The 25391-nt window shown below is 44.1% G+C and overlaps 1 protein-coding gene across 1 annotated transcript in view; it reads right to left on the bottom strand.

The window, feature by feature from the left end:
- Positions 1 to 133: 133 nt before the first annotated feature.
- The window catches only part of DIAPH1 (diaphanous related formin 1), a 102015-nt gene continuing 76757 nt past the window's right edge, over positions 134 to 25391 (bottom strand). The window contains 10 exon segments of the mRNA XM_023193050.2: positions 134 to 2105; positions 9207 to 9293; positions 11115 to 11250; positions 11373 to 11537; positions 12671 to 12795; positions 13411 to 13540; positions 13660 to 13899; positions 14124 to 14225; positions 14567 to 14661; positions 19214 to 19312. Coding sequence (XP_023048818.2) covers positions 1978 to 2105; positions 9207 to 9293; positions 11115 to 11250; positions 11373 to 11537; positions 12671 to 12795; positions 13411 to 13540; positions 13660 to 13899; positions 14124 to 14225; positions 14567 to 14661; positions 19214 to 19312 — 1307 coding nt within the window. The 3' untranslated portion in view covers positions 134 to 1977.

Below are 25391 nucleotides of genomic sequence, written 5' to 3'. Positions count from 1 at the left end.
AAAGTGTCTGGCACTGTTAGCTTTTTCACAGTGATTTGTCAGGTCAACCAGGGATCTGACGCAGGAAAGACTAGAGGAGCCTGGACTACAGTGAAAAGAAAACAGCTCAGAAATTCACACAGGAAGCTGTACTGCAGTACTGTTTCAATGCTTTATTAACAGTTGGAAACAAAACCAACAAACTGGAGGTGATGACATCCCAGAAGCCTATGAGGCAAGGGAAATAGGTTTGCATTTTGTCCCCCACACCTCTCTCTCTCTCTCTCTCTCTTTTTTTTTTATTAAATGCATCTTAGCAAAAGTAGATTAAAAAAGAAAGGGTCAAAGCCCCAGATGTCAGTGAGCAGGGAGGAGGTGACTCAGGGGAGCAACAGACACCCTGCATCAGAGTCCTCCCAGGAACAGGCCAAAGGAGCAGCTCTTGCCCCTTTACACACAACGCCAGCAACCACAACCCTCCCTCCTGGCAGTAAGGCCTCACCTATAGTTGCCCTCATGCTTCCTAAGCTCTCTCTTGCTCTAACAACTCTAATTTTGGGCCAAGGCCAAGAGTGCCATTCTTTCTTCCTAGCTGGGGATGAAAAGCTGAGAGGGGCACAAGGACGGCAAAGTGTCACCCTAAGCCAGAAAATTGGAGCTTCCTGTAGTTGGGGACAGTTCAGTGTGCCCTCCCACTTCTCTTTTAGAAGAGAGCTGGGGTACAGTGTATGAAGGCACTCCTGGTGCCCAGTTCCCCAGAATGTCCAGTTAGCATCTGCACATTTGGCTCGATACATTTATACATTTATAAAAAACTCTGTGGTCTTACAGCTCCCGCTCTCAGGCCGGGTCCAGCTCAACCAGAGAAGGGGTTCCTCCTGTGTCGGATTCCCTGGGAGAGAGGATCTGCCTTGGACTCAAGGGTCCAGAAGGTCCAGGGGCATATTCAGGATTGGGCCTGTGAGGAGAAATCCCAGGAATTCTGGAACCTGCCACCAAAGCTTCTTACATTATGGAGGGGAAAGGGGGAAGGAAGAGTTTTCTTTAAAAAAATTTTTTTTTCATACAAAAATAGATCCATTTGCAAAACAATTTCTCAGCCAGGAGGCTCCACCTCCCATTTCCTTGTAGACAGAGGGTGAGGTGTTGGGATGGTCACAATACAACCCATAGTCCAGATGAGATGCACCAAAGCTCGGGGAAGGCATGACGAGGGAAGGTGGCTCAGTAGCCTGGGGTTGGTGCAGAGGGTCCACAGAGGCAAGGGCATAAAGCATGGCAGAGGCTGGGGGCAGGTCCCACACTGCTGCTGTGCCCTGCCTGCCTGCCCACAGGCTCCGTCTGGCCTGGGCCACAGCACAACAGGGAAAGTGGTCCAGATCCTTTGCTTTGGAGGCCTTTCCCAGGAAGGTGGGGTAAAGGTGGGATTTGCTCCCAGCTTCCTTAGGAGCAGCTCCCAGTGCCACACCACTAATAATAAATAACCACAGCCAGGAGACGGAAGAGCAGAGACGACAGCAATGAAAGGAGGGATCTGCCCAAAGGTTTACAAGCCCCATGCTGTTCTCAGGGCCAAAGAAACCACAAAAGAAAAGCACAAATCCAGCAAGACTGACCTGGGGGGAAAGCCCATTAGAAAGTCAGGGCTGAGAAAAAGCAGGCTGGGCCTTGTCTGAGATGAGGCCCTCTGAGTAACAGAGAGGAGACAGGGTTAAGGCAGCAAACATGGACCCTGCTTTGGTAATACAACAGCCAGGGCTGGCTGGGTTGGGCTCAGGCCTCCCCCACACTGCCCTTTCCTTCTGGCCTCCAGGCAGCTGAAGCTGTATGTGATGTTGAGAGAGCAGCAGGCCAGAGAGAAAGATAGGGTCAGGGTGGTGGGAGTGGCCACCCCAGAGGAATGTCCCCTTGAGCCTTTAGGCACATGCTGCAGGGCAGGACAGTCTGCCACTCCGCTGAGGAGCTCCCGCCTCAGTTTCCACCGTCACAAGACCCACATTAGCTTGCACGGCCAACCAACTCCTTGGCTTCCTCAAGGATTGTGGGGAATGTCTCACTCTTCTTAGACACCTTGGCAGGAACAGCAACCATGGCATCGTCCTTGGCACACCCGGCCTTCCTGTTGGCTGCAAGAGAAGAAGAGAGATTCTGTCCATGGAAGGCCTCATTTCTAATTTCTTTCAAACTCTACAGCAGATAATCAGTCGTAAGCCATGCAGACGTGACTACGTTGGCCAGTTCATAGAGGGCTTTACTCTAAAGAAAGAGGGGCAGAGATCCAGCATGTGGAATATATTTTCGGGTGGCAAAGAATGTAAGAGAGTGTGGTGCAACGGGAAAGCAAGCCTTGCCCCCTTGCTTCCCTGTGTGAAAATAGCACAAAAGTTTGAACACAGCTAGACAGACAGAATTGGGTTGAAGTGTTAGCTATGTGACTTAGGGAGAGATGAAGTACTCAAAGTCTATTTTCTAATAATAGGGATGTTGGAATTAAATAGGCTAAAGCTTAGTACGTAGTATTATTTTTGTTTTCTTGACAGGTCCCAGGAAACTCCTAGGCCAAAACACTTTTCATTCAGCCCTGGGAGGGTTGTCCCTAGCAGAAGGCAACCTTCCATAGGTGGTTGGAGAGACTCCTGCAAAGAGGAATAGCAGTCACGCATTGGCATCGCACTCCCATGTGTTCCTCCAACAACAGATGCCCACACACCTTAGCTCTTTCCCACCTCTTCAAAGGTAGCAGCTGTGATACAAATGCCAAGGGCCCTTCAAGGTGTGTAGAGTATGTGGGGGTGGGGTGGGGGTAGTAATAAAAGCTCTGTCAGGGAAGCAGAACTGGGATCAAGGATGGACAGGAGAGGACCCCTACAAAGAAATCTCAGCCCATGTGGCTAAGGGATGGTCAAGTTACAGCTGTCATCCCAGATTGGAAAAGAAGAACCAAATCAATTCACGAGTTTCTGTTCTAACTGCTGGGTTTCATCCCCAAGACTCTCATATTCATGTATGGTATATAGGCTTATGGCCCCAGTATCTGCAGCAGGAAGGCCACTCCTTGAGACCACGCCCATCTCATGATGTCTCCTCCTCCCATGCCCGGGAACAGCACAGAGCGACTGTGTATACACAAAGAGCTGTCTGGGATGAAAGAAGCCAGACACGAAAGGCCATATGTTAGGGGTCAGCTTCTATGAAATGTCCGGCACAGACAAACCCAGAGAGAGAAAACAGACTGGTGGTTGCCAGAGGCAAGGGGAGGGGAGAGTCACAAGTGACTGCTAATGGGTATTAGAAAGATTTTCTTTTGGGGACGATGAAAACGTTCTGGAATTAGATAGTAGTAATGGTTATACAATCTTGTGAATATTCTAAAACCCCTGAATTATACATTTTTAAATGGTGAGTTTTAGGTATGTAAATGATATCTCAATTGGGGGGAAAAAAAAAGACTTCCTGGAGATCTGGGAAAGCTGGAGTGGAGAAAGCAGTACCAGAATGTTTTAGAAGCAGGACCAGATGAAAGAGCTGAGCACTCCTAAATGAAGACGAAGACTGGGGCAGTTGCAGGACTGGAACGAAGCGCTTTTTTGGACCAGCAAAAAGCTTTAGGTAGGCAGAAGCCAAACAGGATCAGATAGCCCGTCTTTTTTTTTTGATGGACCCTCACTCAGTCGCCCAGGCTGGAGTGCAGCAGTGCAATCATAGCTCACTGTAGCCTCAAACTCCCAGGCTCAAGTGATCCACTCACCTCAGCCTCCCTAGTAGCTGGACTATACGCATGTGCCACCACATCTAGCTGTTTTTGTATGTTTTGCAGAGATGGGGTCTCTCCATGTTGCCTAGGTTGGTCTTGAACTCCTGGGCTCAAGCAATCTTCCCACCTTGGAACCTAATGTTCTGGGATTACAAGCATGAGTCACCAGAGCCTGCCAAAGCCCAAGTCTTAACCAGGTCTTCTCCCCCTGCAGAGTCATGACTCAGGCTACTGTTTTCATCCCAGGAGAGGCTGCCCGTAGATGAAGCAGGGAACACGCAACATGCACACAGGTTACCAATTTAAAGGTCTGCTCCTCCTCCTTTACTTCCCAGGGGCACAAGAGGTTGTCTACCAAGAGGAGAAAGAATAGTGAAGACCCTGACTGAAAGCCACAGGACTGATCTAGTTACAGACCATAGGTATGTGACCGAGACTGTGGGAATTTCACAAACCCACTTACTGGATTATGAACACAAACTACTGCCCCGTGACCGACAAGTGAAGAAAAGGAGGCTACGTGAGTGTGACTATGATGGTCTACATGTGTACATTTCTCATACTGTCCTTACCACCAAAATCTTCCTCAGGCCTCCTGCATTTCCACTGTCTTATGAAGTACTCCCTCTCTAGACCCCATTTCTCATGTCCGGAAGGGTAGCAGTTTCATATCATTTTATTATTTCTTTGAATTCAGTCTCCAGCAGTTGAGAAGACACTGCAACTCTGTGCGTGCGTGTGCGTGTGTGTGTGTGTAACTCTAGTGGTGTATGTATGTTTAAATAACATCTGACTCCAGACCTTGGGAAAAGGAACACTGGGCCACTTGTCCTGGACAACACAGGAGAAGGCAGAGTTCCCATGTGGTAGGTCTTAAGCTGCTGCTTTCTGTGGTTTCTTCCTCCAAATTAAAAAGATACTATTTGTTCCTAATCAAGTGGTGTTTCTAGACATTTCTGAACTCAAGAAGCTTCTGATGTATTACAAGCTTCCTAAGAACCAGGAGCAGACAGTAGGTAGGGAGAAGATCAAAATTTCCCTTTTAAGCCTTGAAAGCCTGTACACCAGGGAGGGTGTGATGTGGCCTAAGGTCAGGGGATGAGAAAGCTCTTGTTGGAACAGGTCTCCCAGCTTTCCACTCAGTCACCATTATGCTCAGCAGGTTGAACAATCAAGAAAAACTGACCTCCCCACGCTTCCCCCAACTTACTCGTTATAAGACTATTGAAAAGTAGCCATAGAACCAGATAAATATTTTGACTAGATGGAGTTAATGATCAGGGAGGATCATGAACTCAAAGAGAACAGTCCACAGGCTGTGTGGGAAAAGGGAACAATCTTGAGATACTGGTGAATGCTCTCTGAGGACAGATTCCTAGAAGTTAGGGGTGGGCTAGGATAAAAACACCAGCAAAATCAACCATATAACGCAAGTGTAGCTAAATTTCAAAAAGGTTAGTGATTTGAAAAAGACCTTTATAAAACATAGGCTAGGAACTATTACTAAAGAGGAAAGAATAAAATAAGCTTCCTTAGGGAAGAGGAAACTAGGACAGATGGGGCAATCATTATCACACTAAATAACTCATTCTTGTCTCAAACTCTCCTAATTATGTTTCTTGTCCTATTTACAAAAGTAGGGGGGAGAATAAGTAGTGGTATAGGAAATATTCTTAACAACCTTCTCTAGATAGGAGGTGATATGGTTTGAATGTATAACCACTCCAAAACTCATGCTGAAATGTGGCCTACAGTGTTGCTTGGGTCATGGGGTGGATCCCTTATGAATGGCTTGGTGCCCTCCCCATAGTAAATAAAGAGCTCATAGGAGCACTGGTTGTTTTTAAAAGAGCCTGGCATCTCTCTAGCTCCCACTTCCGCCTTGCAATACACCTTCTTCCCCCTTGACTGGAAGCTTCCTGAGGCCTCAACAGCAGATGCTGGCGCCATGCTTTCTATACAGTCTGCAGAAGTATCAGCCAAATAAACCTCTTTTCTTTATAAATTACCCAGTCTCAGGTATTTCTTTATAATAATAAGAAATAGACTAACATAGGTGGTCATGAGAGCACCTTCCTGAAGCAATGTCATCGTGTCCAAGACTCTCCTTGCTGGAAGGTATGAAAGAATATTTCCGGCCCATACTGTGGGTTCACTGCCATCTCCTGTTCAATCATGCAGGCTGAGTGGAAATAGCCCTGGACTTGGGGCTACGGTGCTGTCATTAGATAGCCATGTAGACCTAGGCAAGACCTTATCTGTTTTTTATTTTTATTTTTTGAGATGGAGTCTCATTCTGTCACCCAGGCTGGAGTGCAATGGTACAATCTCGGCTCGCGGCAAGCTCCACCTCCTGGGTTCATGCCATTCTCCTGCCTCAGCCTCCTGAGTAGCTGGGACTACAGGCGCCTGCCACCACGCCTGGCAAATTTTTTGTATTTTTAGTAGAGACAGAGTTTCACCGTGTTAGCCATCTTATCTGGTTTTAATTCCTTTCCCTATGAGCAGGTTAGATACTAATCACTGGAAGTCTTTCGAGTCTTTCCAACTCTATGATTCTATTAGATGGATGGAACTTATAGGGAAGCTGGGAAATGGTAGAGGGAAGGAAAGGAAGAGTTGAATTTCTTTCTTCCCTTGGCTTTTATCCCAGTGAGCAAATGACTTGTACACAAGAGGCCACAATTCAGACAAGGAGATAAAGTTGAGTAATTAAAACCACAAGCTGACTCAATCATGGGCCTGAAATAGCAGCTGTAATACAATCACATGGATTCTTCCCCCTGACACTCAAACCATTGTTCTCCCACACCCTACGGGTCACAGCAGTTTACATGTTGCTTTTAATGAACCAACCCTGATAGTAACTCTCCTCTTCCAACTCCTCAATGAGTCTTTGTATACTGGTCACTCCCTCAGGTCTCCAGAGACCGGAAGAATTTAACATTCCTTTAAATTCTAGGGAAAAAGCTAGTGTCTTTGAATAGGGACAGCTGTCTCTCTGGAAAAAAGGAGAGCTGTGAGGCAGATATGCTCCACAGTGCCTCTGTTTTTTTAGCTCAAAGCAATCAGCCAGGAGGAACAGTCAGAGACAGCCAGGCAAGGGGTGGAACAGTCAAATCCAGTAGCCACACAGAGAAACCTATAGCCAGTGGAACCTTTGTATTTTGAAAATGGGGCCGTCTAAGTCCAGCCTCTCTCTCCTCTTCTCCTCTCAATCCTATTGTCACTGCACAAAAAAATATTAGAGCTGGAATGGACTCTGGAGACCATTCATTCTAGTCCAACTCTCATTTTATACCTGAGGAACTGTGTCCCAGAAACATTAAGTGACTTGCTTAGGATAACACAGCATCCCAACTAGATGTGACTTTAGGAGTTTTGATCCCTACCTACCCTGTGTTCTTTGTAGTCTACTCTGATGGCTATCCTCCTGTTTATGTTTAATGTGAGGCCACATCACATCACTTTACATGATGTGAAAGCACCAAAGTCTAAAGAGTTACCGGAATAACTCCAAGATATATTCAAGTGTATTTAGTGAACCCAGAGCCTAGAAAGATAAGCTTATAGGCTAGAGCCACTTAAAATATATGTAATTGTCATTTTACCTACTTTCCAATTTAATATCTCCTAGTATAAGTCTCCTCCTATTCCCTCTGGCATGGGAGAGAGTACTTTGACTAATTCAGGTCCCCTGCTGGAAGGTTAGGTTCCAACAAAATTCCTCCTTCCTCCACCTGTGAGTTCTGATTTTCCATTTGGAAAGAAGTAAGAATGGGGCTTCCCCAGCAGAGGGAAGCCACTGATGTCTGGTTACCTGTGTACAGGAAGCATCTGGGATTCTAGTATAGTTCCACAGGAAGATTAGGCTTAAAAGGGAATTCCCCACCAAAAGTCTGATGCAGGCACTCAGCTGACGGGGTCAAAAAAAACCCCAGTAAGATGCAATGTATTTTTGTAAGGTTAGAAATGCTTAATGTTAAGGCCACATCACCTTATGTGGTCAGTAGAAAATAATGTTGTAAGAACCTATAAGATGAAATACAGGAGTAATGGTACCTCTAGCTGTACTCTCCTTGCAAACACCTATCTGTAAGACTAAACACTCTAGCCCAGAGAGTACTCAGCTCTTCATATCCACTTCTCCTCCCCTTTAGAAAGCCTGTACTCAGAGAATGCCAGAAAATGGGTAAGAACTTTGACTCGGGAGCTTTCAGTTTGGGGAACGTTCTGAAGTCATACAAGAGAGCCCTCAGAAGGGAGTATCACTCTGTTTATTCAGAGTGTAAGCAGAAATGGGTAGTCAGCCATTACAGATGAAACTCACAGTGATGGAAACAGTTGGGCCAGGATACTGAGTTTATACAGGCTAGCATGCTCTAAGGTCCCCCGTTCCAGGCTGTGGCAGGTACTACAGGCCCTACAGATACCACTGTATTAATAGCTAAGCACTGGCCAAAGCAAGCTGTGCAACTCCTTCTATTTACAATAATCTCAAAGTAAAACTCACTATCAAATGGTCCTACACAATGCAACAGCCAAGAAATAGGGAACATAGATTTAAGTCCCTCTAAAGTAGAAACCTTTAAACGATACCTATTTTGTAATTCCCACTCTTCAAATTAGAAAAGAAGCCACCACTCCTAGCTTCAAAAGACCTTCACTAGACACAATGGCGCAGGTCAACTCCACATGAGGGGCAGCCTTGGCTATACCTTCTTTTGAATTAGTCTCTTGGCCACTGTAAGATTCCCTTAAGGGGAACTTATTCATTAATCTTTTCCCATACTAATACCTGGATCATTTGTCCTAGCTCTTTTTAGAATCTCTAGCTCAATGTAATCCATTTAGATCTTCCAAAGGATGTGAAAGGAGATTGCAGGGCAGTGATTGGGGAAATGCAAGGGCAACAGAGGCTAACTGCACTCAAGGAAAAGGTAGTTTTCAGTCACGGCATAACCGTTCAATAGAGATGCTCCTCTATATTTTTCTATCTGGGAATAATAATACCTAAACCTCTCTACAAAATTGTATACTTTATATTACTAGTTCTCTCTATGTATGCCTTCTGCTTGTGAAGTCCAGAGTAAGGACTCTTATTTTTAATTTGAATTACAATCTATACCTAATATGCATTTTGTATTTAGATCAACTTTTGTTCATACACACAAATGCCCACTCAAATCCCTATGTCCTGCCGCCCAGTTCTTTTGTTCCAAATATCTGCTGCAAGAGTGGGGAGAAATGCGGCATAATCCAATGTAACTGATTTACTGTCAGCCCTTTAAACCCCTGTTTTCTAAGTCGCTACACTGTAACATGGGAAGAAGAGGACTAGACAATCCGTTCTGGATGCAGGGACTAAAAAGATGCTTAGAACATCATTATTTGCTCTTCAGCCTCAGACTGGCAGGAGTAGAGAGCCCTCACCCACTTCGACACCCAGGATGAGCTCCATATGCTTACTTACCTTGACGGGGCCCTCTCTTCCGTCGGAATGCTGCCCCTGACTGCAGGGCTTCTAGAAGACTGTCCATCACACCTGTCTCATCGCCCTCTGTTATAAAGAACAAGATGGAGATGTGAACTCTTCAGCCAGAGCAGCATGGTAAATACCAAGCCCCACACAAAATGCATGGCTATTGCTTGATTTCCCCTCTCCCACAGCAGCTGGCAGCTAAGAAGAGACAAAGAGAGCTCAGCCTTAAGTCTCACAAGTTCATGTTTACTTGTATCTGCTTACAAATGATTAAAACAAAAGATCTCATTGCCTATTATCCAATGCAAACCTTGGGATATCTTCCCGCAATGCCATCCTCCCCACCCCAATCAGGACTAGCAACAAAATTATAGAACTGCCCAGCTCCAAGACCAGGATAAGTAAAGACTACGATTGTGAAATTAGTCAGCAACTATATCACTCCCTCTTTATCCTAAAGTGTTTCGCCTGGTTAGGTCTCAGAGCAGGGCTGAGGAAAGACCACTGATCAAAGAGTACACTTCCCTGAAGTACTGCCTCCAGTGGCTAAGTCTTCTTGATGTCTAAGTCCTCTGCATCTAAGAGGAGCAGCCTGACTGGAACACAAAGAGTTAATGTAAAATCCTTGTTCTAGCCGGCTAGGTTTCCATGGCAACAGCTTAGGATAGTGAAATCTGAAACTGTGAAATCCCAAAAAGCCCATAGGCTGCCAGTTCCAAGGCTGGGGCTCACTGCTCCCAGCGCCACCTGCTGGCTGAGCATCACTAGTGCAGCTGACCTACATTCCACCCTCATTGACCCAGGTACTGGAAACTCGGCAAGGTCCATTACGCCGCCTGTTGACCGCCTGTTGACTGGGTGCAGCCCTCATCCCACATGTCAGTGGGACTCCACCTTCCCCCACTGCATCCTAGCCAGTACCTGGGGGCAAACCCTGGAGTCCCAGGGGAAGGTGAAGGATACTTGGTGTGGGCTTTAATAGCATTACAAAGTTGTGGCTTACAACTAAGGGCAAGGAAATTGCTTTCCAGAAAAGCATAAAGAAAAGTCCCTGGTAGCAAGAGGTATCAGAGCAGCCCTTGTGTCCGTGGTCTGTAAAATACTGATTCCTAACAAACTCAGCAGCTCTGTGAACACCTCTTCATTTGCAGAAGGCTCGTGGCCCCTCAGGTTCGGAGGAGGGTGGTATCAGCTCAGTGCTGTGTGAGCAGCGTATGCTGTATTTCCGCTGCCCACAGAGAGAGCAGTGGGGGCGAAGGGGTAGGGAATCTGCAGCAGGAAAGAAGCAGAGACAGGAAGCAGAGGGCCAGTAATTGAAACCGTATGTTTCAACAAAGACATGCTTCTGGTAGTGAAATACAGATTCTGCTGAAAAAAGAAGAGGGTGACCGGCTCCCCACCCCCTCCAAAAGTTCAATCCATTTACAGTCTAATTGTGTGTACAACTGGGCTAAGGTACTAGGGACATAGTACTTTGTGAAATAAGCAGAAAGGGAAGACACACCACAGTTAAAAAGATGGGAGGAGCGTCAGGAAAATATTTTAGAGAAAAAACCCCAAAAGATTTAGTGGAGGGAATGAGAACAGGCCAGAAGAACCTTTGGACGGACAGAAGGAAAACAGTATATATCACAGCAATACCACAATCACGGGGGAATGAGAGAGAACACAAAAGAGCCAGCAAAGGAGAGAAAAGGTAAAATTTTACCAGGGCAAGTTGGAATGTGCATTATCTGAACTGGGGTTAAAGTCCAGCATCGGGATCTCGGAGGCAGAAGACTGCCAAAAATCATTTGCCAGGAGGTGAGCTCAGATATGAGACTCTGCCTCTAGACTCTTATGCAGAGAAGTTTTCCAAACATTCCTATCTCAACCCATCAACCCATCTTCACTCCTCACCTGCATTCATGTCTATGAGTTGCTCTCTCTTCTGCTGCTTCTCTAGCCGCTCCTTCTCTGCCTTCTCCTTGGCTAGTTTTGCTCGCCTCATCTTTTCTTCTGTCTCCCGCCGCTTCTGGTTCTCCTTGACTGCTTGCTGGGGCAGGGAAGGGGAGGAAGGAACACATGGGCATTGTACACCTACTACCAGCCAACAGGAACCCGGGGAAAGTGAGAAATGCCCACAAAAGATTCAGTCAGCAAGAATCCCTTGCTCACCAAAAACATATTCCGAAAATTGTGAAGATCCATGAAAAATTCTTCAACAGACAACTTCTTGGGGTCAAAGAGGAAGTACTCGCCCAGCTCCTTATAGAGGGTCTCCATGTTAGAATGCATCATCCGCAGCTTGTTATACTGTTCCTGTGCATCCTTTACAAAGCTGTGCGGCCAAGGAGTCAAGGACCAAGACCAAGAAGCAGACCCACTTCTCTAGCCCAAGGAATTACTCAAAGATGAGTACTGGCATGTAAAGACATGTTCAATACAGCACTGTTTATAACAGCAAAAACCAAAGCCATGTAGGTAGCCTAAATAGGGGACTAATAAAATGAACTATGGTACACATATAAAAAAGAAGGTGGCAGTTTAAAAGGGTTTTTTTTTTTTTTTCTTTTTTTTTTTGAGACAGTAGGGTTTTTTTTTTTTTTTTTTTTTGAGACAGAGTCTTGCTCTGTCGCCGGGTTGGAGTGCAGTGGCGCGATCTTGGCTCACTGCAACCTCCGCCTCCCGGGTTCAAGCAATTCTCCTGCCTCAGCCTCCCAAGTAGCTGGAACTACAGGTGCGCACCATCACACCCGGCTAATTTTTTTGTATTTTTAATAGGGATGGAGTTTCACCATGTTGACCAGGATGGTCTCAATCTCTTGACCTAAAAGGGGGTTTTCTATAAATACTATTATGGAAACATGGCCAAGACATATTATGTGCAAAACACAATATAATGCAGTTTTCGTTTAAAATAAATGTATGAGGTGCAAATCAGAATACAGTCCAGTGGCAGTGGTTACCTTTGGGGAGGGGAAGGAGAGGGAAGCATATGTGAGTGTGTGTAGTGGAGATGGGGTCCAGGCAGGGGAGTCAGGAGGACTTTTATCATTGATCTGCATGGTTTGCTTCCACTCCACAACAATGGAATGCTCTCAGGAACTATGCAGCCTGGGCAACAAAGTGACACCCCGTCTCTAAAGAAAAAAGGGTAAATAAAGTTTAGCTGGGCCTGGTGGCACATGCCTGTAGTCCCAGTTACCAAGGAGGCTGAGGTGGTAAGGATCATTTGAGTCCAGGAGGTCAAGGCTGCAGTGGGCCGTGATGGCACTACTGCACTCCAGCCTGGGTGACACAGTGAGAGCCTGTCTGAAAATACTAACAAATCCAAAAAACTATGTATTTAAAGAAAAAGAGCTTTTTAAGAGAAAAAAAATTGCATATTGCCCTATCTATCCTGTTTTTCCCCCACTACAGGAAGTTTTCTTTCCCTTCATAGGGAACAACTCCCTCCTTTCAAGAGAGGATATGGTCATTTTTTCAACAAACTTGTCTTTTTCATCTGTGGCAGCTGGGAAATTCTGAACATCACGTTCCACATCAGAAATTTGTTTCTTCATCTGATCTAGGTTCTTTTGCAAGTTTTCAGCAGAAACTAAAACAAACAAACAAACAAACAAAAAAAAAAACAAAAAAAAAACACCACCACCATAAACACAGACAGCAAGAGCTTACTAATAATCCCAGCCTCAACACCCCTTAGTTTCACCTTTCAGAACAGAAGAAAGACTTCATTTAATTTAACACGAATCTATGAAATCCCCTGAGATCTTGGTCTCATTTATTTTAGAGAACAGGGTTTGGGAGGAGAGAGATATACATAGAAATATAGAGGCGGGGGCAGAAATCTGTTCCAATTTTCAATGAATGCTGCTTTTTCTTTGTCTAGTTCCAGGACAGTGAGGCCTAATTTTTGTTAATCTAGTCTATGTTTTCTTAATGAAAAGAACTGTTAACCTAGACTGAAAACACCTGCCTTTCTAACTGTTTTTTGGTGTTTCCTTAGGAAGAGTGCTTCCTGTTTCTACACATAGAGATCTCTCTCCTCAGCCTTACACTCTGCCCTTGTGACTTAGGCACCATGCCTAAATCCTATCTCATTTCCACTTGAAATAGTCTGAACTGAAAACGCTCTCAAATCTAGACTCTGTCTTATTTCCCTCCCCATGCAGAGACTTTTGGACTCTAACTTCATCCCAAACTGCCCCACCTCGGCTGGCTTTCTCCACATGGGCAAGTTCGTCTGGAAACTTGAGGACATCAGGATAGTCATTCTCACACAATTCAGCCAAGAAGTGCAACAACGTCATCTTCTGATCTGTGGACTTGGTGTCTCGAAGCTTAGAGCAAGAGGAGAAACTATTAAATCCTGACATGTCCAAGATGGCCTCCTGCCAACACTGAACTCATAGAGGCTGCAGCTTTCCTTGTGTTGTCCTGCTCTAACTCTTTGGCTCACCTTACAGAGGAAGCTGATATTGAAGCCAAAAGCACCGGCATTTCTGGAGCCAGCATTCATGTAATTTCCAACAAGCAAGGTAATCTCTAGGAGATTGGAAAAGCTCTCACTCTTACGTAACTCCTCACATGCAGCAGTGACAGACACAATCTCTGGCTTGATATTCTCCACTTGCTCGCTGAATTGTAGCTTGAAGAGAATGGCATTGAGGCGAGGCCGCAGTCGGGGCACAGTGCCCATCTAGTAGAGAACACAAGCAGTTCCATTACAGTGAAAAGAGAGTGAAATCAGAAAGATACAGGCTTGAGCCTCCTATGGGAGGATCAGAGCTCCAGAGCAGGGAGAAGAGATTAAGACAGGTTCAAAAACAGACAAGCAGCAAGGAGCATATGCCCAGGCTGCTCTCTAGAGGAAAGGGGAATATAGGAGGCGGAGAACCGCTTACTGCCACAGGCCTCACTCACCACCACGCCAAACTGCTCTGACTCAGCCAGGTCATCATATTCATCCTTCAGTTCAGAAAGCATTTTTAACTGCTCTGGCTCTGGCATTTGCTTAATGAGGTTCTGAAAGAGGGAAGAGACATCTCAGCTGGAGGGGGATTTGCTGACAACTCAAGCTGACAACTTTTACTGTTGACAACTTTTACTTTTATTCGCTGACAACTTTTACTCTGTTGTCAATCCTACACTCTGCTCAAGGACCATACAGAAGGAAACATACGGTGGGAGAGGAGAGGCAGCTACTGAGATGGTGGGACTTTTGCAAAATATACCAGAAGTAACCTGACCACCAGAGAAAAGGGAGTTTCTCAAAGCCAGCACTCGTAAGTCAGCAATGCTAGAGGAGGATCCTCTTCCCAGCGACACAGAAGAGCCTGCTCCAGCAGAACCACCTTGCTCCTTACCTGGATCATAGACTCAGTCAGAACAGCTTCATTCACCTCCAGGATGACATTCTTAATCTCTTGATAGGGCATGCGGAAGGAACCCAAAAAGATTGCTGCCAGAAAATGAGATATTAAGACACGTTCATCTCGGTCTGTTCTCCCTTCCAACCCATCCTGCAAACCTATGCTGGATAATCTTCCTAACAGGGCTCTTTTAGGCCAGGCCCAGTGGCTCATGCCTGTAATCCTAGCACTTTGGGAGGCCAAGGTGGGCAGATCGCTTGAGCCCCCGAGTTTGAGACCAGCCTAGGCAACATGGGGAAATCTCATCTCTACAAAAAATACAAAAAGTAGCCAGGCATGATGGTGTGCACCTGTAGTCCCAGCTGCTCAGCAGGCTGAGGTGGGAGGATCACCTGAGCCCAGGAGGTCAAGGCTGCAGTGAGCTGTGACTACACCACTGTACTCCAGCCTGAGCAACAGAGCGAGACCCGTCTCAAAAAAGTCTATATACATCAAAGACTTTCACCCCACTCTACTTTAGTTCCCCACTCTCAGGACTTGATTCTCAAAGCTGCCTTGACCTTAAATTGCCATATCCTATTCCCTAACAAACACATCCTGTTTTTTCAAGTCTCCCTTTCTCTCATTTGACTCTTCAACCTTATCAGGACCTCTCTTTCCAGTCTCCTGACTGTTGTTTTCACTGATATATCAGTTCTACTCTGCCTTTCCTATTTCATTAGGAGCCTCTAAACCAACAGTTCATTTGCTCTCTATTATGACTCCCATTAGTATTACTACTCCTACTATTACCATTCTCTTGCATCCTTCTCAGTCTTCCATTTCATTTTTCTACTCTGACACCTGGGCTGATGCAGACTGGAGTCTATGAATTTGCAGTAGCACCAATGATAGATAACTGGGGCCTCTGCGCTGTTAGCAATTCTCTTCATGTGTCCCTATTCCACTTCCTCCTACCCTTCTTGGCAGGTCCTCCAACATATTCCCACTTTCCCCACTGCCCCACCACTTCCCCACTTGTTCCAGGAAGACTCTGCTTCTCTTCACTGAGAAAAATCAAAGCCACTGGTCAAATTACTTGCTCAGCTTTCTCTTATACTACTTAAAAATAAAGCACTAGGGCTCTTGGTTACAGCCAGACTAGAATAGACTCAGATAAGCCTTTTGGAATCGCCTAGAAGAAAACTACACCAACACTTTTGTAAGCTAATAGGCAGCATGTGTTCATATACGTATTTACGTCTAGGTATATATACTTCCGTGTGCTCATCCTTTCCTCACATGTCAACAGAAGAGGCAGCCCCATAGACCTTTCCCTTCAGCATATATGCATAATCAAGTTTTTTTATCTTACTCAATGTTCCTCTCTAAATTACCAGTTTATCTTTCTTTCACTTTACAGCAATCTAAAATAGCCTATTCTCTCTCACTTCCACGCCTCTGATTTATTCCATCACCACAATGCCAATGAAAAGATGGCAGCCACTTAGAGGATATACTTTAGGTAAGACACCATCCTGCTACCTCTCACATCCACCTCCCCAAAAAGATAATCTGTTCTTGCTGAATTTTTCTATTTCAGTAAATGGTACCACTTTCCACAGAGTGACCTAAACCTCAAATCACCTTCTCCTTTATCGCAAGTCAATCACTAAATTCCATTAATTTTACTTTTTTTTTTTTTTTTTTTTGGAGACAGCATCTCACTCTGTTGCCCAGGCTAGAGTGTAGTAGTGCAATCATAGCTCACAGCAGCCTCGACCTCCCAGGCTCAAGCAATCCTCCTCCCACCTCAGTCTCCCAAGTGGCTGGGACTATAGGCATGCGGCACCACATCTGGCTAGTTTTTTATCTTATTTTATTTTTATTTATTTATTTCTTGAGATGAAGTCTGGAGTCTCACTCTGTCGCCTAGACTGGAGTGCAATGGCGTGGCGTCGACTCACTGCAACCTCCGCCTCCTGGGTTCGAGCGATTCTCCTGCCTCAGCCCCACGAGTAGCTGGGATTACAGGTGTGCTCCACCATGCCCAGCTAATTTTTCTATTTTTAGCAGAGACAGGGTTTTGCCATGTTGACCAGGCTGGTCTCGAACCCCTGACCTCAAGTGAACCACCTGCCTCGGCTTCCCAAAGTGCTGGGATTACAGCCATGAGCCACTGCACCTAGTCTATTTCTACCGTCTTAATATCCTCTCCCTCTCTTATTCTCATCACCCTAGTTTCAGGCCCTGATCGCATCTCACCTAGTTTAAAACAATGACATAACTCATCTCTGCCTATAGTCTCCCCTTACCTTAGCAATGCAGCCTCAAAATCACTGCCAAAGCAGCCTTCCTAAAAATTACACAGGATAATCTCACTCACTTTCCTGATTAAACTTTACTCAGTTATATTCAACTACTTGCAGTTCCTGAACTGCATAATGTTATCTCACGCTCTCATACATGCTGATCCCTCTCCTGAAACGAGCCAACCTTCTCCCATTTTTTTTTTTTTTTTTTTTTTTTTGAGACAGGGTCTTACTCTGTTGCCCAGGCTGCAGTGCAGTGGTGCAATCACAGCTCACTGCAACCTCAAATTCCTGGGCTCAAGCAATCCTTCTGCCTTAGCCTCCTGAGCAGTTGGGACTACTGGTACATGCCACTGTCCTCAGCTAATATTTTATGTTTTGTAGAGACAGGGGTCTTGCTTTGTTTCCCAGGCTGGTCTTGAACTCTTGGTCTCAGGCAATCTTCCCACCTCGGCTTCCTGCTGGGATTACAGGAATGAGCCACCATGCCCAGCCTCCTTAATTCCTTAACTGTTCTTTCAACTCAGTTTAAGTAGTACCTCCTTTAGAATATCTTCTGGGATTTGCCCCTCCAACACTGCCCCCACTTGATTTAGACCCCTCCCTTCCTAGTACTCTCATAAACATTCTAGCATACCTCCATCATAGCATTTATCAATCTGTGCTATTATCATCTGCCTTTCTGTCTTTACCAAATACATGGCTCATGCAGACAGGGACTATTGTCTTATTCAGCTTTGTATTGTTAGCATATGAGACTGCTGAATCACTAAATTCCTTCTTCCAGACCATCCTACCCTACACTACTCTCAATTTTCTTTTCTTAAATTGTTTCCCATATCAATATCATGCCACTAGAAATCATAATGTACTACACCATTGTCCTTCTTGTATCATTTTTTAAAACAATTACTCATGTTTTATGTTCCTAGAGATACTCTTGGGAAGAGGAACTGACTCACACTACTTTAGTCTCCATAAGACTTCACCACAGACACTATTTAACAGCTGTTGACAATAATTTAAGATTATATAGTCAAGAATAATGTGACAGTTTATCACTGACTTTACTTATGGGTATGTGTACTTATTGGCTATGTGATCCGGACACTGCACATCATTTAAACTTGTTTTTTTCATTTGGAAAAACAGACAATAACTGCATCACAAGACTGTGAGTGGGTTTTACGGAACACACCCTTTCATCTCTGGAACACATGCCTAGTATGTGACTAATAGAGCCTACAACATAGCAGACCCTGAAATATTTGCCAAATAAATATTTAAGTCTATATTTCTTGGTATGAAGTAGGTAGATGAATAATTGAAATGAACAAAAATTTAACATTTGTCCTGATCATCAAGTAAGTACTATCTATATCAACTTTGCAGAGGAATTTCTTATTTGAAATTTTACTACCAAATAGTTATAAGTATAGGTGGAAATTTCAGAACAGAAACCTCTGGAGTTACTGATCCTACTTTGAGAAGTACTAAATTTACCTTATTTTAAATCACAAAGTAATTTTAAATTTAACTGAAGCCAAGCTAGTACCTTTACTTATTAGAAAGTGAAAGCTGGGCATGGTGGCTTACATCTGTAATCCCAACATATTGTGAGGCTGAGGTGGGTAGATCACTTGAGGCCAGGAACTCGAGACCAGCCTGGGCAACACAGCGAGACTCCTTCTCTATTTATTTAATAAAAAAGCAAAAGTGGAAACGAGGAAATGTATAGTGGCTAGACCATCTGTGGTAGACTTTGTGTGAATGCAATGGACATAGTAAGGACTTTTAAATAAGAAAGTCAGAGGCTCAGCTGGGCGGATCACCTGAGCCGAGGAGTTTGAGACCAGCCTGAGCAACATGGCAAAACCCCGTCTCTAGAAAAAATTAGCTGGGCGTGGTGGTGCACACCTATAGTCCCAGCTACTTGGGAGGCTGGGGTGGAAGAATCAACTGAGCCTGGGAAGCTGAGGTGGCAGGGAGCTGTGATCGCATTACTGCACTCCAGCATGGGCAACAGAGTGAGACTCTGTCTCAGAAAAAAAAAAAAAAAAAAAAAAAAAAAAGGCTCAAATCCCAGACCTCCTTCTTACTAGCTTTATGACTAGGCAAATTCCTGAAAGTCTTAGGTTGTTTCCTTGACATAAATCTGGATACTTAAAAATCTTGCAGTGCTACTGAAGAAATTAAACATGATACTGAAAATTCACTGTGCAATGCTTGGCATATAGCAGGAATTGAACAAATTAAAGTTCCATATCAAGGGACCACAGATTCTAGAGAATTAAAAGTTATTAAAAGAACTCCTTCACATTTCGAATAGTTGGGATCAAGAGATACTCACAGAGATTCTGGGCTGTCTTTGAATCCAACACCTTTAACTCTTTTACTTTTTTCTTTTGCACAGATTTCTTTTCTTCTCCACCCTCTTGATCCTTCTTGGCTAGCAGGGAAAAGATCAGAAAAGCATGATTAAGAGTAAGCCACCTCTGTGCTTTACTGAACTACTGTCCAGCGTGAAATGGCCCCTCACTTCCTCTCTATTATAATGGTCTCTCTATTGTATTCCTTTAAAACTAACCTCCTCTTCAACCAACCACCCTCATATTACTGAACCGCCCCCAACTCTAATAAATATCTCATTTTGATTTCTTCAATATGTATCAGTAACGCTTTCCTACCTACATCCTAAGTACTTGCAGGGATCAGCAAGCTTCCTGTAAAGGACCAAACAGTATTTTAGGCTTTGCAGGCCATATGGTCTGTCTCAATTTTTCAACTCTGCCACTGTAGCATGAACGTAGGCACAGATAATACACAAATGAATGGGCATGGCTGTGTTCCATTAAAACTTGATTCACAAGAACAGTTGGTTAGCATTAGTTCAGTAGTTCCCTTCCACCATGTTATATCCTTCCTTTTGTGCCTATTTAAAAATACAACTTATCTTTCAAGCTCCATCCTTTTTTTTTTTTGAGACAGCGTCTCACTGTGTCACCCAGGTTGGAGTGCAGTGGGGCAATCATGGCTCACTTGCAGCCTTGACCTCCTGGGCTCAGATAATTCTCCCACTTCAGTCTGCCAAGGAGCTTGAACTACAGGTACAGGCCACCACGCCCAGCTAATTTTTGTGTTTTTTTTTGTGGAGATGGGGTTTCACCATGTTGCCCAGGCTGGCCTCGAACTCTTGGGATCAAGCAATCTGCCTGCCTCAGCCTCTCCAATTGCTGGGATTGCAGGCATGAGCCACTGTTGCCCCACCTTAAGCTCCATCTTGAACATGACTTTCCCTAAAAAAATTCTGTTTTCTCAACTGCCTATGATTGAGGTAAAATACACTTCTTCCCTCTACATTCTTTTCAGACTATCCAAAGCCATCATATTCCTCCCTTCTCATGAAATGTTCCCTGATAAAAGATGCTTGCTCCCTGCTTTGATAAACTAATTTTCATGGTATTTGTCATCTGTATCTCATTGGACAATTAATTACTCAATGTTTTGTGACATTCATACGTATTATCTTGATCTTTTTAAAGTCTCTGTTATTTAATAAGTGTGGATATTTCTCATCCCACCTAGATTGTGAACTTCAAGGGCATGGGCAAAACAGTATTTCATTTTACCACTCCCTAAATGGCTCTCATGATAGTAACATTCTCTAAAAAATGGTTGATGCTGGCTATCCAAGGAGGGTTGAGCAATACATAGAAAAAAAAAACAAGTAACGATTCTGGACAGATATAATTGTAAAATACTTCATCCTACAGCGTAACTTGGTATCAAATTTTCAGAAAGTCCTATGGGAATATCCCTGAAAGGCGAGTCAAGAACCTGACAAAGCTAGCCGCCTTTGAGCAGAGGAATGGGGTGTTTGAACACGACAGTGGGATAATACTTTTGAACACAACCTTTTTATACCATTTGAATTTTAAACCATATGAAAAGTATTACCTGGTGCAAATAAACAAGAATTAAAACAAAAAAGTTACATACAAAAGGTGCAAAGAAGTATAAAACACATTCACTCCTGGCTGGGCGCAGTGGCTCACATCTGTAATCCTGGCACTTTGGGAGGCTGAGGTGGGCAGATCACTTGAGCTCAGGAGTTTGAGACCAACCTGACCAACATGGCAAAACCCTGTCTCTACAAAAAAAATTCAAAAATTAGCCCAGGCATGGTGGTGTGCACCTGTAGTCCCTGCTACTCAGAAAATTTATGTGGGAAAATCACCTGAGCCCAGGAGGTTGAGGCTGCAGTGAGCTGTAATGGTTACCACTGCACTCCAGCCTGGGTGGCAGAGTGAGACACTGTCTCAAAAAAATTCACTGTTTTGGAGCTCAGTAGTCCCAGTTTGAGGTAGAAAAATACTAAATCCACAAAGATTAATTATTTCAATAAATATCTATTGAGTACCTACATGTGCCAGGCTCCATTCTAGGCAATGGAAATAAACGAAGTGAACAAAATAGAGAAAGATTCCTGCCTTCATGGAACTTACGTTCTAACAAAAAGAAATAAACTAGACCAATTAATAGATAAAATAATATGCTATATTATCATAGCTGCTATGAAAAGAAAAACAGGGAAAAGGATAGGGGATTTGATGGTGGCAGGGGGCAGGTGACAATTTTAGAGAGATGGTCAAGGAAGATCTCACTGTAAGTGACATCTAAGTGAAGACCTCTTAGAAAGTGAGGGAGCAAGCCACATAATTATCCAGGGGAAAGGGGCAAAAGCATTCCAGGCAGAGGCAATAACAAATGCAAAGGCCTGAGATAAAGCATGTTGGATGTGTTGTTGAAGGAGGAGCAAAAATGTCACTAAGCTAAAAGTAGATGGAAAGAGGGGAAGAGCAGGAGATGAAGTGAGATAAGTAGGTAAAGACAGATCACATTAAAAAAAAAAAAAAAAAAAGGCCTGGCATGGTGACTCATGACTATAATCTGAGCACTTTAGGAGGCCGAAGTGGGAGGGTCACTTGAGTCCAGGTGTTTGAGACTAGCCTGGGCAACATAGTGAGACCCTGTCTCCTTAAAAAAAAAAATTTAGCTGGGCGTGGTGGCACACGCCTGTATTGCCAGCTATTTAGGAGGCTAAAGTAGGAGGATCACTTGAGCCCAGGAGGTTGAGGCTGCAGTGAGCCATGACTGTGCCACTGCACTCCAGCCTAAATAACAGAGTCCCTAGTCTCCAAAAAAAAAAAAAACATATAAAAAATGAAAATTATGGTCAGATAAAAATGAAGACACAACATATCCAGATTGTATCATATCCAGATTATATCACAAAAACTTAGAAGCAGGGAAGGGGAAAAAAGTATCTCATTTTACATAGGAAAAGTGAAAAAATATACATACATTTATTATTGATGTTGAGAAACAGAAAACCATATTCATTTTTTTTCTACTTGTAGTGGGAAAAATAAAAGGTATAGATAGAAGAAAGGAAGGGATGTAAATGTCACTTTTGTGAAAGATATGACTATATATAGCAATTCAAGACAACCCAAGGAAGAACTACAAGGATTAATCATTCAGTAAGGTTGACAGATAAAAGACAAGCATATACACTTCCAGTTCCACCAAAATGGAGTAGCTTCATGTAGAGGAAATACTTAAGACAGTTATATTTAAAAAGTGAGGAGGGCAAAGAGACTTAAATGGGAAAAAAAGTTTCTACACTTCACTGAACTTGGTAAAACACCGGGATAGGTTATACATTAGACTGGGATAGGTTATATACATATATTGTAATATCTACAACATCTAAGAAAACTATACAAAGCAATATACTCAAACACTGTAAATAAATCAAAATAGAATCTTTGTTTTTGAGGGTTTTTTTTTGAGAAAGGGTCTCACTTGGTCACCCAGGCTGGAGTGCAGTGGCTCAGTCTTGGTTCATTGCATCCTCAACCTCCTGAGCTCAAGCAATCCTCCCATCTCAGCTTCCCAGGTAGCTGAGGCTACAGGCATGAGCCACCACACCTGGCTAACTTTTTTTTTTTTTTTGAGACACAGTCTTGCTTTGTCGCCCAGGCTGGAGTGCAGTGGCGCTACCTCGGCTCACTGCAAACTCCGCCTCCCGGGTTCATGCCATTCTCTTGCCTAGGCCTCCCAAGCAGCTGGGATTATAGGCACCTGCCACCACGCCCAGCTAATTTTTTGTATTTTTAGTAGAGATGGGGTTTCACCGTGTTAGCCAGGATGGTCTCAATCTCCTGACCTCGTGATCCGCCCACCTCAGCCTCCCAAAGTGCTGGGATTATAGGCGTGAGCCACTGCGCTCGGCACCTTTTTTTGGTTTTTTTAAGGCAGAGTCTCACTCTGTAGCCCCGGCTGGAGTGCAGTGGCACAATCTCGGCTCACCGCAACCGCCGCCTCCCAGGTTCAGGTGATTTCCCTGCCTCAGCGTCCCAAGTAACTCGGATTACAGGCACCCACCACCATGCCCGGCTCATTTTTGTATTTTTAGTAGAGACGGGGTTTCACCATGTTGGCCAGGCTGGTCTAGAACTCCTGACTTCAGGTGATCTACCTGCCTCAGCCTCCCAAAGTGCTGGGATTACAGGCATGAGCCACTGTGCCCAGCCTCCCTGGCTAACATTTATATTTCTTGTAGAGACACAGTTTTGCCACGTTGCCCAGGCTAGTCTCGAACTCCTGGGCTCAAGCAATGCACCGACCTCAGCCTCCCAAAGTGCTGGGATTACAGGTGAACCACCACACCCAGTCAACAGTTTTTCATTAAAGATTTTTGCTACCATATTCATAAAAAATACTGCTCTATAGTTTGTTCTTATGATGTCATTGTCTGATTTTGCCATCAGGGTAACATTAGCCTCATAAAATGAGATGTAGGCCAGGCATGGTGGCTCACGCCTGTAATCCCAGCACTTAGGGAGGCTGAGGCAAGCAGATCACTTGAGGCCAGGAGTTTGAGACCAGCCTGACCAACATGGTGAAACTCTGTCTCTACTAAAAATATAAAAAAATTAGCTGGGCATGGTGGTGCACACCTGTAATCCCAGCTACTTGGGAGGCTGAGGCATGAGAATCATTTAAATCCAGGAGGCGGAGGTTGCAGTGAGTGGAGATTGCCCCACTGCATTCCAGCCTGGGCAACAGAACAAGACCCTGTGTCCCCCTCCAAAAAAACAAAAACAAAAACAAAAACAAAAAAAACTGTTGTGAAATATTCTATTTCTTGGAAGAGTTTGCAAAGAATTAGTGTTAATTGTATTAATTCTTCATTAAATGTTAAGTGAAGCTATCTGGGCCTTTTCTTTTTGGGTAGTTTTTGACTAATGATTCAATCTCCTCACGTTACAGATCTATTCAGATTGTTTATTTTTTCTTGCATCAGTTTTGGTAGTTTGTGTATTTCTGGGAATTTGCCATTTCATCTGGGTTATCTAATTTGTTGATGAATCATGGTATTCTTTGTAATCCTTTTTATTTCTGGAAGGTTGGTAGTAATGTCTACTCTTTCATTCTGATTCAAGTCTCTCTTTTTCTTGGTCAATCTGGCTAAAGTTTTATGAATTTTGGTGTCTTTAAATAATAAGCTTCTGGTTTCATTGATTTTCTCTATTTTTCTTCTATTCTCTATGTTGTTAATTCCCTCCCTAATCTTTATTATTTCTTTCCTTCTGCTTGCTTTAGATTTAGTTTGCTCTTCTCTTTCTAGTGTCTTAAGGTTGAAGGTTAGGTTATTGATTTGAGTAAGATCATTCTTCTTCCTTACTATGGGCATTTACAGGTATAAATTATCCTCTAGTGCTTTTTGTATATCCCATAAGGCATAAGGTTGTTTTTTTTCTTTTTTTTTTTTGAAATGGAGTCTTGCTCTGTCGCTCAGGCTACAGTGCAGTGGCATGATCTCAGCCTACTGCAACCTCTGCCTCCCGGGTTCAAGCAATCCTCCTGCCTCAGCCTCCTTCTTGAGTAGCTGGGATTACAGGCACACGCCACCGTGCCCGGCTTTTTTTTTTTTTTGAGACGGAGTCTTGCTCTGTTGCCCAGGCTGGAGTGCAGTGGTGCGATCTTGGCTCAATGCAACCTCCACCTCCCAGGTTCAAGTGATTCTTTTGTCTCAGCCTTCCAAGTAGCTAGAACTACAGGCGCCTGCCACCACGCCTCAATAATTTTTGTATTTTTAGTAGAGACGGGGTTTCATCATATTGGTCAGCCTGGTCTCGAACTCCTGACCTCGTGATCCGACCGCTTCGACCTCCCAAAGTGCTGGGATTACAGGTGTGAGCCACCACGTCCAGCCTAATTTTTGTATTTTTAGTAGTGATGGGGTTTCGCCATGTTGGCCAGGCTGGTCTCGAACTCCTGACCTCAGGTGATCCACTTGCCTTGGCCTCCCAAAGTGCTGGGATTACAGGCATGAGCCACTGCACCTGGTCTCAGGGAAATTTTTAAACAGACATGACAGTAGCCTTATCACCTATCAAAAGATGCCATTTCAGGCCAGGTGTGGTGGCTCACGCCTATATATATATATATATATATAT

This window comes from Piliocolobus tephrosceles, chromosome 4, assembly GCF_002776525.5.
Source record: "Piliocolobus tephrosceles isolate RC106 chromosome 4, ASM277652v3, whole genome shotgun sequence".
Classification (NCBI taxonomy): Eukaryota; Metazoa; Chordata; class Mammalia; order Primates; family Cercopithecidae; genus Piliocolobus; species Piliocolobus tephrosceles.
This window is presented reverse-complemented; position numbering and strand designations above follow the sequence as displayed.